The sequence below is a fragment of the Arvicola amphibius genome, chromosome 6 (assembly GCF_903992535.2).
Source record: "Arvicola amphibius chromosome 6, mArvAmp1.2, whole genome shotgun sequence".
Taxonomy (NCBI): Eukaryota; Metazoa; Chordata; class Mammalia; order Rodentia; family Cricetidae; genus Arvicola; species Arvicola amphibius.
In genome coordinates this window covers 108,430,839-108,445,648 of record NC_052052.2, presented here as the reverse complement: position 1 = coordinate 108,445,648, position 14,810 = coordinate 108,430,839, and the positions used below count along the sequence as shown (strand labels likewise).

The 14,810-nt window shown below is 42.9% G+C and overlaps 2 protein-coding genes across 4 annotated transcripts in view; both read right to left on the bottom strand.

The window, feature by feature from the left end:
* The window catches only part of LOC119816160 (aldo-keto reductase family 1 member C15-like), a 181,264-nt gene that overhangs the window by 119,726 nt on the left and 46,728 nt on the right, over positions 1-14,810 (bottom strand). The window lies entirely within an intron of this gene.
* LOC119816159 (ribose-phosphate pyrophosphokinase 1-like) lies at positions 803-2,027 on the bottom strand. Of its 3 annotated transcripts, none has more exons than XM_038332508.1 (2): positions 1,726-2,027; positions 803-1,449 (listed from the first exon to the last, which is right to left on the bottom strand). In XM_038332508.1, the coding sequence occupies exons 1-2, from the start codon at positions 1,805-1,807 to the stop codon at positions 851-853; spliced, it is 681 nt and encodes a 226-aa protein (XP_038188436.1). In that variant the 5' UTR covers positions 1,808-2,027; the 3' UTR covers positions 803-850. The 3 variants fall into 3 exon arrangements, with proteins under 3 accessions (XP_038188436.1, XP_038188437.1, XP_038188435.1); XM_038332509.1 differs by having other exon boundaries at positions 1,849-2,001; XM_038332507.1 differs by having other exon boundaries at positions 803-2,007.

Below are 14,810 nucleotides of genomic sequence, written 5' to 3'. Positions count from 1 at the left end.
AATTGAGAGACCAAAGGGATCCAAGAAGATGAAAATTAAATACTTAAATTAATCAAAAGGCACTAAGGCACCACCTCAAACCTACCGCCACAGTGGTAATAAGCTAAGGAATACTATACTACAGCAAGGTGTTTAAAGGGAAAGTTAGCAGCTACACATCAAGAAGCAAGTCTGTCTCACAGAAGATTATGTACAAGTACAATGATCACTGAGTCCAAGATATTTTGGGCTAGGAAAAGGTCAAGACGGCTGAAGGAAAAGCCAAAAGGAAAGGAACAGGTGTAGAGAATTCAAGCTATAGAGTTAAACAGATAGCAATGGATCAGGCTTCTTCCTCTCAAAGGTTAATTACTGCATTGAGCTACCTACCCCTGCCTAACAGGGTGCTCAACTACTGGAACCAGGTTTAAGGATGCTCAGGGCTCTTGCTATAGTTTAGCACAAACCTCTTAAAATGTATCACATATGGACTGACTTTGTTGCTAGTCATTCTGAATGAAGAAAAACCCCAAAGCATTCCCGAGCAATGGAGTATGAGCTCTATCAAAGTCCTATGGACCTTGTGGAATATTCTCAATAGTCTATACCTCTTTCTGCAGCTGACCTCTAGTTACAGCTGCAAGGCTCACAAAATAAACAAGCAAGGCAGGATGAAACAACACAAGAAGGCCATCCTAGCAGTTAACCACAATCTGTCCTTCTCCAATTTAGGCTAAATTCTAATGTATCTAATGTGGGATGTAAAAATCATCTACACTGGAGCAAGCTGGCTCTTCTGCTGGAACTCAAATACCAAGAAACATGAGGGGTAGGATTGGTTTATTTTCAAAAAGCTTCAGAAGTTATCCTGTTATAAGGGAACATGGCTGAACAGGTAGGAGACAGACTCGCCATTGTGGGTTCTTCTGATGGCTTCTGCAAGGATCATGGAGATGTCAATCACCTGGATTTTGGAGCAGTGCTTCATCTTCTCCTCCTGAGGTATGGTATTGGTGACTACTACTGCTTCAAAGCATGCGTTGTTGATGCGAGAAATGGCTGGGCCAGAAAAGATTCCATGAGTCAGGATAGCATAAACTCTGGTAGCTCCAGCTGAGAGAAGTTTGTCAGCGGCATGGCAGATTGTACCACACGTGTCAGCCATGTCGTCCACAAGAATAGCCACCCGATCCTTCACGTCTCCTACCAGCACCATGCGGTCCACCTCATTGGCCTTCTTCCGCTCCTTGTGAATCAAGGCAAAATCCACATTCAATCGGTCTGCAATGGAGGTCACTCTCTTGGCTCCACCAGCATCAGGTGAGACAATAGTACAGTTTCTCCACTCAGATATATTCTCCTTTATCCACTTTAAGACAGCTGGCTCTGCATATAAATTGTCCACTGGGATATCAAAGAAGCCCTGGATTTGAGATGCATGCAGATCCATGGTGATAATATGGTCCGCTCCTGCGACAGATAGCATATTTGCAACAAGCTTAGCTGAGACGGGAGCCCGGCTCTTATCCTTTTTATCCTGGCGGGCGTACGGGAAACATGGGATGACTGCAGTCACCCGGCTGGCTGAAGCAATCTTGCAAGCATTAATCATGATTAAAAGTTCCATTAGATTGTCATTTATCTCACCACACCCACTCTGAACAATGTAGACATCCTCTCCACGTACACTTTCTCCAATTTCCACACAGGTCTCCTGGTTGCTGAATTTCTTAGTCACCACCTTACCTAGCTCCAGGCCTAGGCGGTCAGCAATTTTCTGGGATAAGTCCTGGTGGGAGCTCCCGCTGAAGATTTTGATATTCGGCATTTTGGGCAACTACACGAACGCGCTGTTCGCTCAGTGCTTACCGCCGCTGCGGAGACGGGATACGAAGTCAGCCGGTACCCTGAATTCCTACCGCACCGCGTTCCTACTCCGCCATCTTCGGTTTGAGATTTTCAAAGGCGCGGTAGGCCCAGCAACTTTACCCTTGCGGCTGGTGGCTCCGGCCGCGCCACGAGAGGGCGGTCATGCAGCCCAGCCACGCAATCAAAGGGCGACGAAGGAAATTCTGATGTCAGGTTCCCAGCATTATTTAGATTCTTCCTAGCCAGTTCTGGCGCCACAAGTTCCATTGAGGACGAACAGTGGTAGGTTTCCTAAATGCCACTCGCTTAGCTCATCAGCACAGCTGGAGAAAGTGGCGTGGCGGGGTGAGGGGAGGTGGCGGGGTGAGGGATCATAATCTGCTCAAGAAAGCTGCAGCCAGCTTTCTAGGTAGCTCGGAACTAGGCAGGGTTTAACTCGGTCACTCAGGGAGAGCTCTCTGTTAGGAATTTGGCACTTTTGACACAGCTTGGGTTCTGGAAGTCGGTCAGTCCCATCCGGGTCTTTGAGAGTTGCCGAGAAAGTCTGATCTAGGAGACGCTGACAAGGACATACTAGGAGCTAAGTACCTAAGACACAGTGGGCAGTGCAGGACGTCATCTCTAAGACTCCATACAGGGGCTTTTGGGTCTGAAAGCAACAGGTCACTCTTAGATCCGGGAGGACTCTCTCACCCGCCCCAAACAGCGCCAAACTAGGCGCGGACTACAGATCCCAACATGCACTGCGCGCACCTCTTTCAAACACACAAATGCCATTTTTTTTAGATGCATAAAGAAACTAATAAGAAATCTGTTCATGCAAACTATTGAAACTTAATAAATAAAAGCAGCCCAGGCTATTCAGGGCGACGTGTTTGAATCAGATGGTCATAGTTTCTTTACTGAGCTGACTTCACACATATGAACCAGTTCATCAAACCTATTTGGAGCAAGGCTCCCAACATCTAATAAACATTTCCAATGAAATTAAAATTTTTACATTATTATAATACATTTACAAATATATGTATGCTATTCTAAATATGCAAGAAAATTATGTAACAAATAAATTATACCTTGTTGCACTAGGATAATGAATAAGTTATGACTTCAAAACCTGATCCTATGTAGCTTTATTCCTAAAAAGAAACAGTGATATATGTGCATTAACTCAGACAATGTGACAAGCAAGGAAACAGGCTATTCTCCTGTGCTGGAAACACTCTGTAGAGGCAGGCAGTCTGCTGAACTATGACTCATATTAATAAAATCAAACCCTCAATTCTATTATAAGTTCAAAAATTATACTGTTTTTATCATTGAAACTTATCCTAATTTAAGTGTATTTTATACCATATTAGTCATATATCTAAAATTGTTAAAAACTACTGCCAATTAAAATATGACTAGTCATTAAGTGTTGGAATATTCTACTGTTACTGATATTTCAATATTAATAATTCATTCAGGCACAGCTCTTGAGCTGACAAAATCTTGTGTGAATCAATGACTTCTAATTTGTATACAAATTACTAATTTTTCAAATATTTAACAAATATTCCATCTGCAATAAAACAAAAATTATTTTTTTTGATTCTGAACTTTTTTTTCTTCATTTTTTTATTAAAAATTTCCATCTCCTCCCCTCCTCCTCCCCCTTCCCTCCCCTCCCTTCCACCCATACCCCCACTCCCTTCTCTCTAGGCCAAAGAGCCATCAGGGTTCCCTTCACTATGTTAAGTCCAAGTTCTGACTCGATGATACCTGCGGCGGTGCTATCCTGCCTTTGTTTTCTTTCGTGGGTTTTCAGTTTGTTTTAATAAATTAGTATCCCATATTACCTGCAATGCCACGCAACCAAGGCACATAATATTCCTACCTCTCCTAAAAGTTCTTCTGTATTCTTCCTGTAACTATGACTGTACAGAAATGGCCGGCTTCTCTTTGAATTGCTACTTATCTTAATTTATTTCATAAGAGACCATAGGAACCTTCTTATATTTTGGTTAGCAATTGTATTAAATATACCTTCTGTAGAACAGTGTAAACCACTTTCCCTATTTTTATTTAGTTTAGAGTTTGGGGAGGCTGAAGGGCATGATGGTGACAAGACACAGCTCAGATTAGGACCACAGCCTGATGGCTCAGCATGGGGAACCACAGCAGAGATTCCATCACTAGATAAGAATGTAAAGAAAGCTGTGGACCAATGATGTAATTTAATCTTAGAGTTCACTACCAAAGATCACACCCTAATGCGACTACCTCTTTCCCCTTCCTTTTAAATTCCTAAGTGGGCCCAGAATCAGAGTTTTTCTTCTTCCTTTGAGGAAAGCAGGAACGGTGAAGTGCTGGATATGCTCATTAGTATGACTGAATCATTCTCACATACATATGCAGAGAAAAGCATCCGCCTTTCTCTCCTCACGTTTGCTACCAACCCATCTCCTCTGCAAACCCAATCACTCCTGCTCCCATTCCCATTGGCCCCCCAGTCCACCAGAAAATTCTATCCTATTTCCCCTTCCCAGGGAGATCCATCCATGTGTTCCCCCTAGAGCCCTCCTCTGTACCTAACCTCTCTGGGTCTTCAGATTGTAGCTGGGTTATTATTTATTTAACTGCTAATAATCATTTACAAGTGAATACATACAATATTTGTCTTTCTGGGTCTGGGTTTACCACACTCAGGATGATTTTTTTCTAGTTAAATTCATTTGCCTACAAATTTCATGATGTCTTTTTTTTAACAACTGAGTAATACTCCATTGTGTAAATGTAACACATTATTTAATTCATTCTTTACTCCAGGGACATCCATATTGTTTCCAGTTTCAGCTATTATGAATAAAATCACAATGAACATAGTTGAGCAAGTGTCTTTGCACTAGGATTTAGTGTCCTTGGGGTATATGCTGGGTCTTGTAGTGAAGTGACTCCTAATTTTTGGAGAAACCTCCATATTGACTTCCATAGTGACTGTACAAGTTTGCACTCCCACCAGCAATGGAGGAGTGTCCCCTTTATCTATATCCTCGCCAGCGTGAACTGTCACTTGTGTTATTGCTCTTAGCCATTCTGACAGGTATAGGATGTGATCTCCCAGTAGCTTTGATTTACATTTCCCTGATGGCTAAGGATGTTGAGCATCTCCTTAACTGTGTAACAACCATTTGCATTTCTTCTGCTGAGAATTCTCTGTTTAGATTTGTATCCTGTTATTAATTTAATAATTTGGGGATTTTAGATGTCTAGTTTTCTTTATATATTATTAATTGTTGATCTTAATGCCTGTGCCACTAGTGTTCCCTTCAGAATGTTGTCTCCTGTGACAGTGTATTCAAAGCTATTCCCCATTTCCCTTCTATCAGGTTCAGAATTCAGGTTCAGAATTAGTGTTACATCTCTGAGGAGGGAAAGACTTCCCCGTCAGATGTGTGGCAGCTCGTAGGAGGAAGGTTTCCCCAGTGGAGGTGTTGCAGCTCAGAGGGGAAAAGTTTCGCCAATGTGTTACAGTTCTGAAGGGAGAAGGGAAAGGTATCCTGACAATCATAAGCCAAGAAATACCACAAAGAAACACCCATTCTATGGGACACACAGGAGATCTGGATGGGGAAAGCGAGGCTATAGCTATTGTTTTGCTACAAAGTTCTAGGAAGGAGTCTGGTGGATGGTGTCTGCTGGGGTAACAGAGAGGATCTAACATGCATTTATAAGTCCAGCTCCAAGGGATCTGACAACCTCTTCTGCCTCTGAGGGAACCTGCACACACTTTAGGTATTCTGCAAGATTTCAGACAGACGTGTTTGAACATTAGAATACCCTTCAAGACATAAAAAATTGACTATAAATAATAGTTAACAGTCTATTAGTCAAGGTTCTTTAGAGTCAGAGAGACAGACAGACAGACAGAGACAGAGACAGACAGAGAGAAGGAATTTATTGGAATGAATCACAGGCTACAGTCTAGCTAATCTAACAATACCTAGCTGTGATCGAAAAGCCCAGAACGTGTGGACCATATTAAAGAAATGTCTTTTTACCTCAAGATCCAGATTAAAGGTGTGTGTCCTCCTACATCAGAAGTCTGGATTAGAAATGGAGTCACCCACTTAAAACCAAGCAGAAAATCTCTCCGAGGTGTGCCTTCCATTTCTGTATTGTAGTTTATTCTACATATGGTCAAGTTGACAATAAGAATAGCCATTACACAATCTGTTAATTTGTAAAATTTCTCATTTCTACCATACTTAAGAGAAAGAGAAAACATGAGTTTGAACTACAACTTCTGAAGTAAAACCTATATCGTCCCCGGGAGATAGTGCTTTCTTTGCTTTTCTCTGTATCAGTTCTTAAGACTGAGAAGCAAAACCAGCAAGGCCAGCCCCCAACCAAAAAATCATGTTAGTCCCTGCCTAAACTTCTTCACAATGAAATATTGAGAATGAAATAAATCCAGGATAAAGGTTACAGAAGGTGAGTGGATAGTGTGCTTGGAAGGATGCAGTTCAATTCCTTATGATGAAATAAATAAATACTGTCTTGAAAACAGTGAGTGTTAGGCATTTTAGCACTCAGGAGTCTAAGGGGTAAATGAGGGTGAGTTTGAGGTCAGCCTGAGCTCTGTAGTGAGTTTGCGGCTACTCAGGGCTGTATAACAAACATGTGACTGAGGTAAAGAATAAAGAAATAGGGGGCTGGAGAGATGGCTCAAAGGTTAAGAGCATTGCCTGCTCTTCCAAAGGTCCTGATTTCAATTCCCAGCAACCGCATGGTGGCTCACAACCATCTGTAATGGAGTCTGGTGCCCTCTTCTGGCCTGCAGGCACACAGACAGAATATTGTATACATAATAAATAAATGAATAAATAAATATTTAAAAAGAATAAAGAAATAGAAAGAACTCCAAATCATAAAATATTCAAAGTCCTTAAAAGTGACTTCTTAAATATTAAATAACAAAGTAGCCACAGTCAACACAGCTATGACATTTATTACCTATTTACTTTTAAATATGTTTCAATTGACAGGTATTTGTGTATATTTGTAAACTCTGAGACTTTGACATCTGCATGCATCATTGAAAGTGTCAATGTAGGTGGTAACATGCCCAGATCAGCACCAACTTGACCATTATGAGAACAAAAGGCTTGGACTTCTGGGCTCATGTGCAGAATCAGGACAAAAAAGAAACATTTGGCTACTATAAGCTGTTTTCTGGGTTTTTCTCAAGTACAGGCTGGAACTGGTATAGGGAAGGGCTCATGTGCCACGCACCGCGCCCCCGTATCTGCATTCAGTGTGCTGGCACCCAGTTCGCGAGATTCGGGCAAGGGACTGGAGGTTAAAATACACAGAAGCACACAAACAGACAGTAACACGGGTCATCCTTGAATTCCCCAAGAATGCACCCTTTATTGTGTTCAGGGGCAGAATATATAGAGATAGCCAGGCCCCAGCCAAACCCACCAGAAACCACTCTCCTGCCATCAGGAACTCCTGAAGGTCTCGTGCTTAGAGCAGCTGTAGGCACTCAGATCAGGAGATTACAAGAAATTCAAAATCTGGGGTCTCACTGCTCCCAACATCTCCCCCCTAAATTTTTTATAAAACAGTGTATTCGGGGGAATGAGGGGTCAGTATCTCCAGGTAACATGTACTTCGGGCACTGCTGTGGCATCCGCCAGGCTAGGCACCGAATGGGCTGAGGCAATGTGTCTTCCACCACAGCCACCTAGCAAAGCTCTGCTCCAGCTGCTTTCTAGCCCCAGCTTCATTCGTTCTGGGTCCAAACTGGTGCATGGAGTGGAGCAGAACTCAGGGAAGCAGGCTTGCTGCTCTGCAACCACAGAAGGGGCCCCACTTAGGGAATTTGGGCGTTGTCAATCTGGCTACTTCCTGCTGAGCGGGGACGCTGCATTCTTAGGGGTATTTACTGCAATTCACTGCCATTTTCCAGTCACAATCGTACGCGAGTCAAGGTCGTGCTGCTCTTCTGCGCCCTGAGGCCCACGCTGAAAGCTAGCTTAGCATTCTTGCCTCGTTGGTCCTCAAGGCAGGTCCCGGGGTTTGGCATTGCAGCCCTTCAGCGCTTGGAGCCGCTGCTGCTCGCACTCCACTGCAACATTTCAGGAGGTCTTGGGGATTCAAGCCACATGAATATTGAATAAATCCTTAGGCTTTCATTGTCTGTGAAGACAAAAACAGAACCTCTTTTCCAAAGCATCAAATTCTTAAGCCCATATTTTAAAGTCAAGATACCTTTCTTAGCAGTTCCTAGAATCAAATGTCTTCAGTCCAGAACACAAAAGACAACACAATCAACATCATACATCTGTACACATTTATCTTTTTAAGCTATATACTTTCTATCTTTTCCCAATATATACGTCCCCCCTGGGCGGGGACAACCCTGTTCGTTTACCCCTCTTTCTCAGTTGGAGTTCCACTTGCTGCCAAACCAAGCAAAGGACATCAGGATTAACACAAATACCCCAATCCACCCTCACCTTCTGAGGGCGACCTCTCAGCGTCCCCTAGTTCCTGATATCTCAGCTGGGACCTCCAATTTCCGCGCACCGTGCCCCCATGTCTGCGTTCGGTGCGCTGGTACCCAGTACGCGATTCAGACAAGGCAGGAGGTTAAAAAACACAAAGACTCACACAGACAGAAAGACAACGACACGGGTCATCCTTAAATTCCCCAAGAATGCACCCTTTATTGTGTTCAGGGGCAGATTATATAGAGATAGCCAGGCCCCAGCCAAACCCACCAGAAACCACTCTCCTGCCATCAGGAACTCCTGAAGGTCTCGTGCTTAGAGCAGCTGTAGGCACTCATCAGGGGATTACAAGAAATTCAAGATCTGGGGTCTCACTGCTCCCAACACTCATGGATTAGGGGGAGGGTGTTGTGTGCATAGCCAATCTGAAGACTCCTCAAGGAAGTCTGGAACTGGACACAGGGTACACTCTGTACTTGACTCCAATTTAGAAAACTTTGTTATGAAGTTAGTTTATGCCTGTGGCTATCAGGCACTGTCACCTCAAATGCCGTGCTGTTTCTAGCTGTGTACGCAGATTAAAGGCTGAGCTCAGAACAAAGAACTTTGTGAAGTACTCTGGGTTGTGATAAGGAAAGAATTCTGTGCTAAAGGGAAGAGAAGAAGAGACCACAATAAACTTGGCCACTTCTGTCTTTATTATTTTATCTAATCATTTTTTGAGGTAGCATCTCACGTTGCCCAGAGTGTCTTCTACAGTATAAGTAGCCAAGGTTTACCTTGAACTTCTGTTACCTGAATGCTAGGATTATAGGCATGAATTAGTATATCTACTTCTCTAGTAGTAGAGATCAAGCACAGGGCTTTGAACCTGTGAGGACAGCACTAACCTAGACACATCCCCAGACCCACTTCTGCCTTTAGGGGACCCAGATACATGGAAGGAAAGGCTGAACACAAGTGAGCTGACCTTCAATATCTCTGGAGTCAGTTCTGATGGGACAGATACAGAATATGCTGAATAGTGCTCAGACTCAAAGTTCTAATCAGTTGTCTCTTTCTATGTAGCATTTTCTGTAATGGCTAACCATGGAATGGCGACCAAGTTCGATCCCACATATGGTGCCTTCCTCTTGAAGGAGTCACAGAACCAGTATCTGAGGGTGAGCTTCAGCTATGAGGAAAATTATTCTTGGCCAAAGAATAGGAAAAGCAGGCACAAACGGTCCACGGGAGAAACTGCAGTAAGTGAAAGGAAATGAAGGGAAGAAGAGGAAAAAATATTAATGCTCAGGGTCACTGGCATACAAGTCAAGCATGGGCAGATTAGATTATGAGGACGTTGGCAGTCGTCTGAACTCAGACTACTTGGGCCAACCTTACAAGTCTTTTGTCCTTTTGTTATCATTTCTTCACAAGTAAGCAAGATTTGGGTGTAGACGAATCCAGCCAAATCACGAGCATGTAATCAGGGCAGGGCAGAATTGAGTGAAGTCATACATGCAGTACAGATTAGAACATGCTGGAAAACAAAAAGCCCTGTGACATCCTCAGTGTCAAGAGATGGTCTGTTTTTCTTCTTGGTCTGTGAGGCTTGACAGAGTTGTCAAGGATTCAGTTCTGTCTTTGTACAATTCGCTGAACAACAGATGCTCATCTTAAGAGACTTAAGGAATTTTGAGTCTTACAGGAGAGGGGAACAAAAAGGACCCAGGGAAGGGACAAAGGAGGAGATAGGAAAGCAGGAACAGGAAGGAAGGGGAGCAGATGAGAGACTGATTACTTGAGTCTCATGCAATACAACAATCCTGTATTTCAAATAATTAATAGCTCCTACTTTCTCTGACCTCGTTCCTATAGAAGAGTTGTCAGACCCACTTGGCAAGGTCTTAAGGCCTGGAAATATCTAGATCTACTACAGAACAGAAGGGGCTTTGGCTTTATTTAAAACAATCCCTGTATGCAAAGCAATTTTCTATTGTGCACACTGGTCCTATATAGGTGCTATGAGTGCAGGACAATACGAGAAAATGGCAGTGCCCCCCCTTCAGTAAATCTGTAGAGAGAGAGAGAGTGGGATATGATGACCTTTCCTTTGACTGACGGTCTGAATCTAATGAAAACTGAAGAAGGAGAAGAGGAAATAGGGCCCAGTGATTACAGCTCTTGTTGACCTCAGACCTCAATGAATTCAGACCATGATGGATGGAGACTTAGTAGAAACCATATAGCAACAGGGTCCCTTAGTGTGGTGTTGAAGTTTAGGTTTTCCTTGTGAATTAGTCGCAAGCAGCAAACACATGGGTAGTTACCTGAAGTACATTTTAAGTATGAATTAACCTCCTAGGGAAGCTTGAGTTTCTGCACTGACAGTGAAAGGTGATATCAGCTTCTCCCTAGCAGAAGTGTAGACTGAGAGGAGCGAATATATAGCTAACATTTGGACCGACAAGATGGCTGAGCGTGCAAGGGTGCTTGTCGTACCAGCCTGGAGGTCAACCCCTAGAATCCAATATGCGTGTAGTGTGCTTTTAGTGTGTGTGTGTGTGTGTGTGTGTGTGTGTGTGTGTGTGTGATTTTAGTAAGTGAATGAGATTATATATGAGATGAGTCAGTTTATAGGAATGCATTCCCATCTGTGGGTATGTGTGCTCTATGTGCTTTAGTTGTCTATTGTGTGTATTTGTCATGTGTTTTAGTATTCAGTGTGTGTGACTATTATTTTATAAGTGTGCACTGTTACTGAGTGTTTATATAGATGAATGTCTGTAATTATAACTGACTGTGTGAGCATGCCAGTGTGCTATCATGTGTGTTTGAATGTGTGCATTTAACTAGGTGCTAATGTGTATGAAAGAGATGTGTCTGTTCTGTGTGTGTCTCACTGACTGAAAGTAATTGTGTGCAATTGTATACATATGTGTACAAATTTTATATATGTGTATGAATGTATGTATGTGTGCATATGTGTATGCTTGTGATGTGCACATGTGTACATGTGTCATGGTGTGTGTGTGCCCATTGTGTAGATGTGTTATGTTTGCAGGTACATGTACTTACATGCATATGTGTGTTGTAAATACATGTGCATGTTTGTTGTTTGTTTAGTGTGGGGGTTATGCGTGTGTCATATATGCATGGGTGGTATAAGAATATGTGTGAACCAGAGAGAAGAGAACTGTTCTGTTATTCTCTGCCTTACTTGCTCAACACAGAGTTTCTTGCTGGAGCTGGAACCAGACCGACTGGCCAGCATCCCAGTGAGCCTCCTGTGTCTCTGCCTGGCAGCTCTAGGAATATAGGTATACACAGCCACACCCAGACTTTTTTTTAATATTTATTTATTATGTATACAATATTCTGTCTGTATGTCTGCAGGCCAGAAGATGGCACCAGACCTCATTACAGATGGTTGTGAGCCACCATGTGGTTGCTGGGAATTGAACTCAAGACCTTTGGAAGAGCAGGCAATGCTCTTAACCTCTGAGCCATCTCTCCAGCCCCAACACACCCAGACTTTTATGTAGGTGCTGGAATCTGAGCTGGGTCCTCATCTTGTAGAGTAAGTGATCCTAGTCACTGAGCCATATACCTACCTACCCCCATTTCTTTAATTCTCTGAATGTGACTGTGTGTGTGGTGTGTGATAGCTTAGTCTTTTTATAAGGTATAACCAAGAAGGGGCTCATCATGGCCAGAAAAACATGATTCCAAACAAGGGAATAGAGGTAGAGAAGTTTTCAATGTAACAAATGGCCAATAATTGTTCCATTAATCTGTGATAAGACAATTTGTTAGAGAGTATAATAAGAAAATTTGTATAAAGACTAAATAATCAGTATATAGTACTTTACTCTAGAATTCTTTTTCCTAAGAAATCATGGAACTGGTTCCATTTCTCAGGAGCATGTGATCTGTGTTACCTTCCTCCCCACACCCTGCTGTCTAAGGGTTTGACAGGAAATGAGTAATGATTAAACTTGCCCCCCACAGTTGCGGTGTATCTTCTTGTTACTCAGAACCCAGTAACAGCAGGGAAAACAGAAGCGGAGCATTCCAGAATGAATCCCAAACTCTGTGCAGAGCTAAATGATGGCCACCACATTCCTGTTCTTGGCTTTGGAATCTACCCCAGAAGAGGTAAGGATGGTGGTTTTGGAGTTCAGAAAAAAGCAGACAGGCCTAGTGGGAGCTGAGAGTTTGACCACAAGGATAAGGACTATAATTCTTGGCTCTGCCATCATGTTCAGTTTTAAGTCTGAAACAAGCCTGTTTTTAGCTGGGTACAACAGAGAAAACTTAATAATAACCTTACTACATAAAGGCTGGATACAATGGACATCTTGAACAGTTAATTGCTTTAACACTTTGATATCAAGTCACTAGCATTCTGTTGTTTAGGCAGTGAAATTACCCTAGATCAAGTATCTTGAAGGTGCCACTCTCCAGGTAACCTCATATTACAAAGAAGTATCAGAAGTATGCTTGCATATCCTGACCACTTATCAGGATGGAAGGGATCTATTTATATGAGCCATTTTAATGTCAAAAGAACCAAGAAACACATCCTGAGTCGGGATGTGTAGCTACACTTGTCAACCATTTTGAGCAACCTCCAAACTCTCTGACCATCAGACAAGATGGCAATAGGCTCACATTTTTGAGCCTCCATGATTCCTTCCTTTTTATTAATTTTAATAAAGCCTGTGATTTTGCAAGGGACAGATGATTGTGTCTGCCTTAGGTGAACACTTTCCCATTCCCAGACTTACCTGTCTTTGGTACATGCATTTCAATCACACATGTCCATGTCTTAGGTGCCTAGGAGGAAAAGGCTCAAACCCATTTTTGACTGCTGAATCTCTGAGCCAAGTTTCTATCAAGAGTTTATCTACAATTAGATAATGCTTTGTGAATATAAATGCTCCAATGGCTCCCAAGGTCCTGATGAGGAGCAGAAGGAGAGAGAACATGAGAAAGAAAGTCAGGACCGTGAGGGAACCTCCAGCTGGCGACAGATGGGGAAGGTGACTGAGCCCCACATTGGAGCACTGGACTGAGCTCCCAAGGTCCCGATGAGGAGCAGAAGGAGCGAGAACATGAGGGAGAAAGTCAGGAACGTGAGGGGTGCGTTCACTCATGGAAACGGTGGGACAGAACTAATGGGAGATCACCAACTCCAGTTGGAATGGGACTGATGGATCATGCGACCAAACCCGTCTCTCTGAGTGTGGCCAACAGCGGGGGCTGACTGAGAAGCAAAGGACAATGGCTCTGGGCTCTGATTGTTCTTCATGGACGGGCTCTGTGGGAGCCTTCTCAGCTTGGTCGATCACCTTCCTGGACCTGGGGGGAGTTGGGAGGACCTTGGTCTTAGCATAGAGTGGGGAACCCTGATGGCTCCTTGGCCTTGAGAGTGAGGGAGGGGAGGTATGGGTGGAGGGGAGGGGAGGGAAGGGGGAGAAGGAGGGGAGAGAAGGGGGAGAAGGAGGGGAGGGAGGGGGGAGGAGGAGGGAAGGAGATGGAAATTTTTAAATATAAAAAAATAAACCATGAGGAAAAAAAAATAAAAAATAAATGCTCCAATGGCTACAATCTCCTAATTAAAGGAGTGGATGACCACCAGGGTTGGGAATGCCCTTTTTTAATTGGCCTAGCTTTTTAAAAAAATAATTTTAGCTATATCAAAATCTAAATTTCTTATTAAATATGCCAAATCCAAGAACTCATCAGCAATGTCAAACTTTTCTTAACACCTTATAGTGAACTAAAGAAAGCAATTACAAACATTAGCACATCAATACCATAATTCTAGAGTGGAAATTAATAATAAACACACAATTTGTCAAATCACAATTTTCTTAAATCCACTTTAATCAAAATACAAAAAAAAAAAGGTTTCTCTGATGGGTAAGAATCCAACTGCATTTCTGTTTTTAAGTAATTGTCTCAGTCTCTGAGAAGCAGCAAAACACTTTTAGGCTACCTTCCCCATACTTGAAGAGGGGTTTCAGTCACTCCTTGTAATGGGTCTTTGTTCCTATGATGGGAAAACTGAGGTCTCAGTTCTAAGGTCTTTTTTCTTTTTAGCAGCAGATTGAATATCATACTGGCAAAATGAGTACTGTGTCCCAAAGTGTAAAACAATTAAATGTTCAGTCTGCAATTTGGGGCTGACTCTAAGGTAAATGGGACTCCGTAGGTCTGGAAGTTTGAGAAGCAAGTACATCAAGAGGCTGGGAATCACAGCTGTCACCACAACCTTCTTTCCCTTCTCAGATTGCAGCAAATTGTACTAAGTCGGGAGCATTGGTTCAGGGGTTTCCTGGGCCTGCAGCATGGTAGGATGAGGAAATCAGGATCACAGGTTTAGGGAACTCTCTCTGCTTGTTTATGGAGTCATCTGTGACTGTGATGGCATCAGGACTGGCATTCCTCTGCTGTATGCATCAACGCAGA

Bases quoted from the DNA above. Each gene is read 5' to 3' on its own strand.
- LOC119816159 (XM_038332507.1), bottom strand. From the start codon at position 1,807: ATGCCGAATATCAAAATCTTCAGCGGGAGCTCCCACCAGGACTTATCC.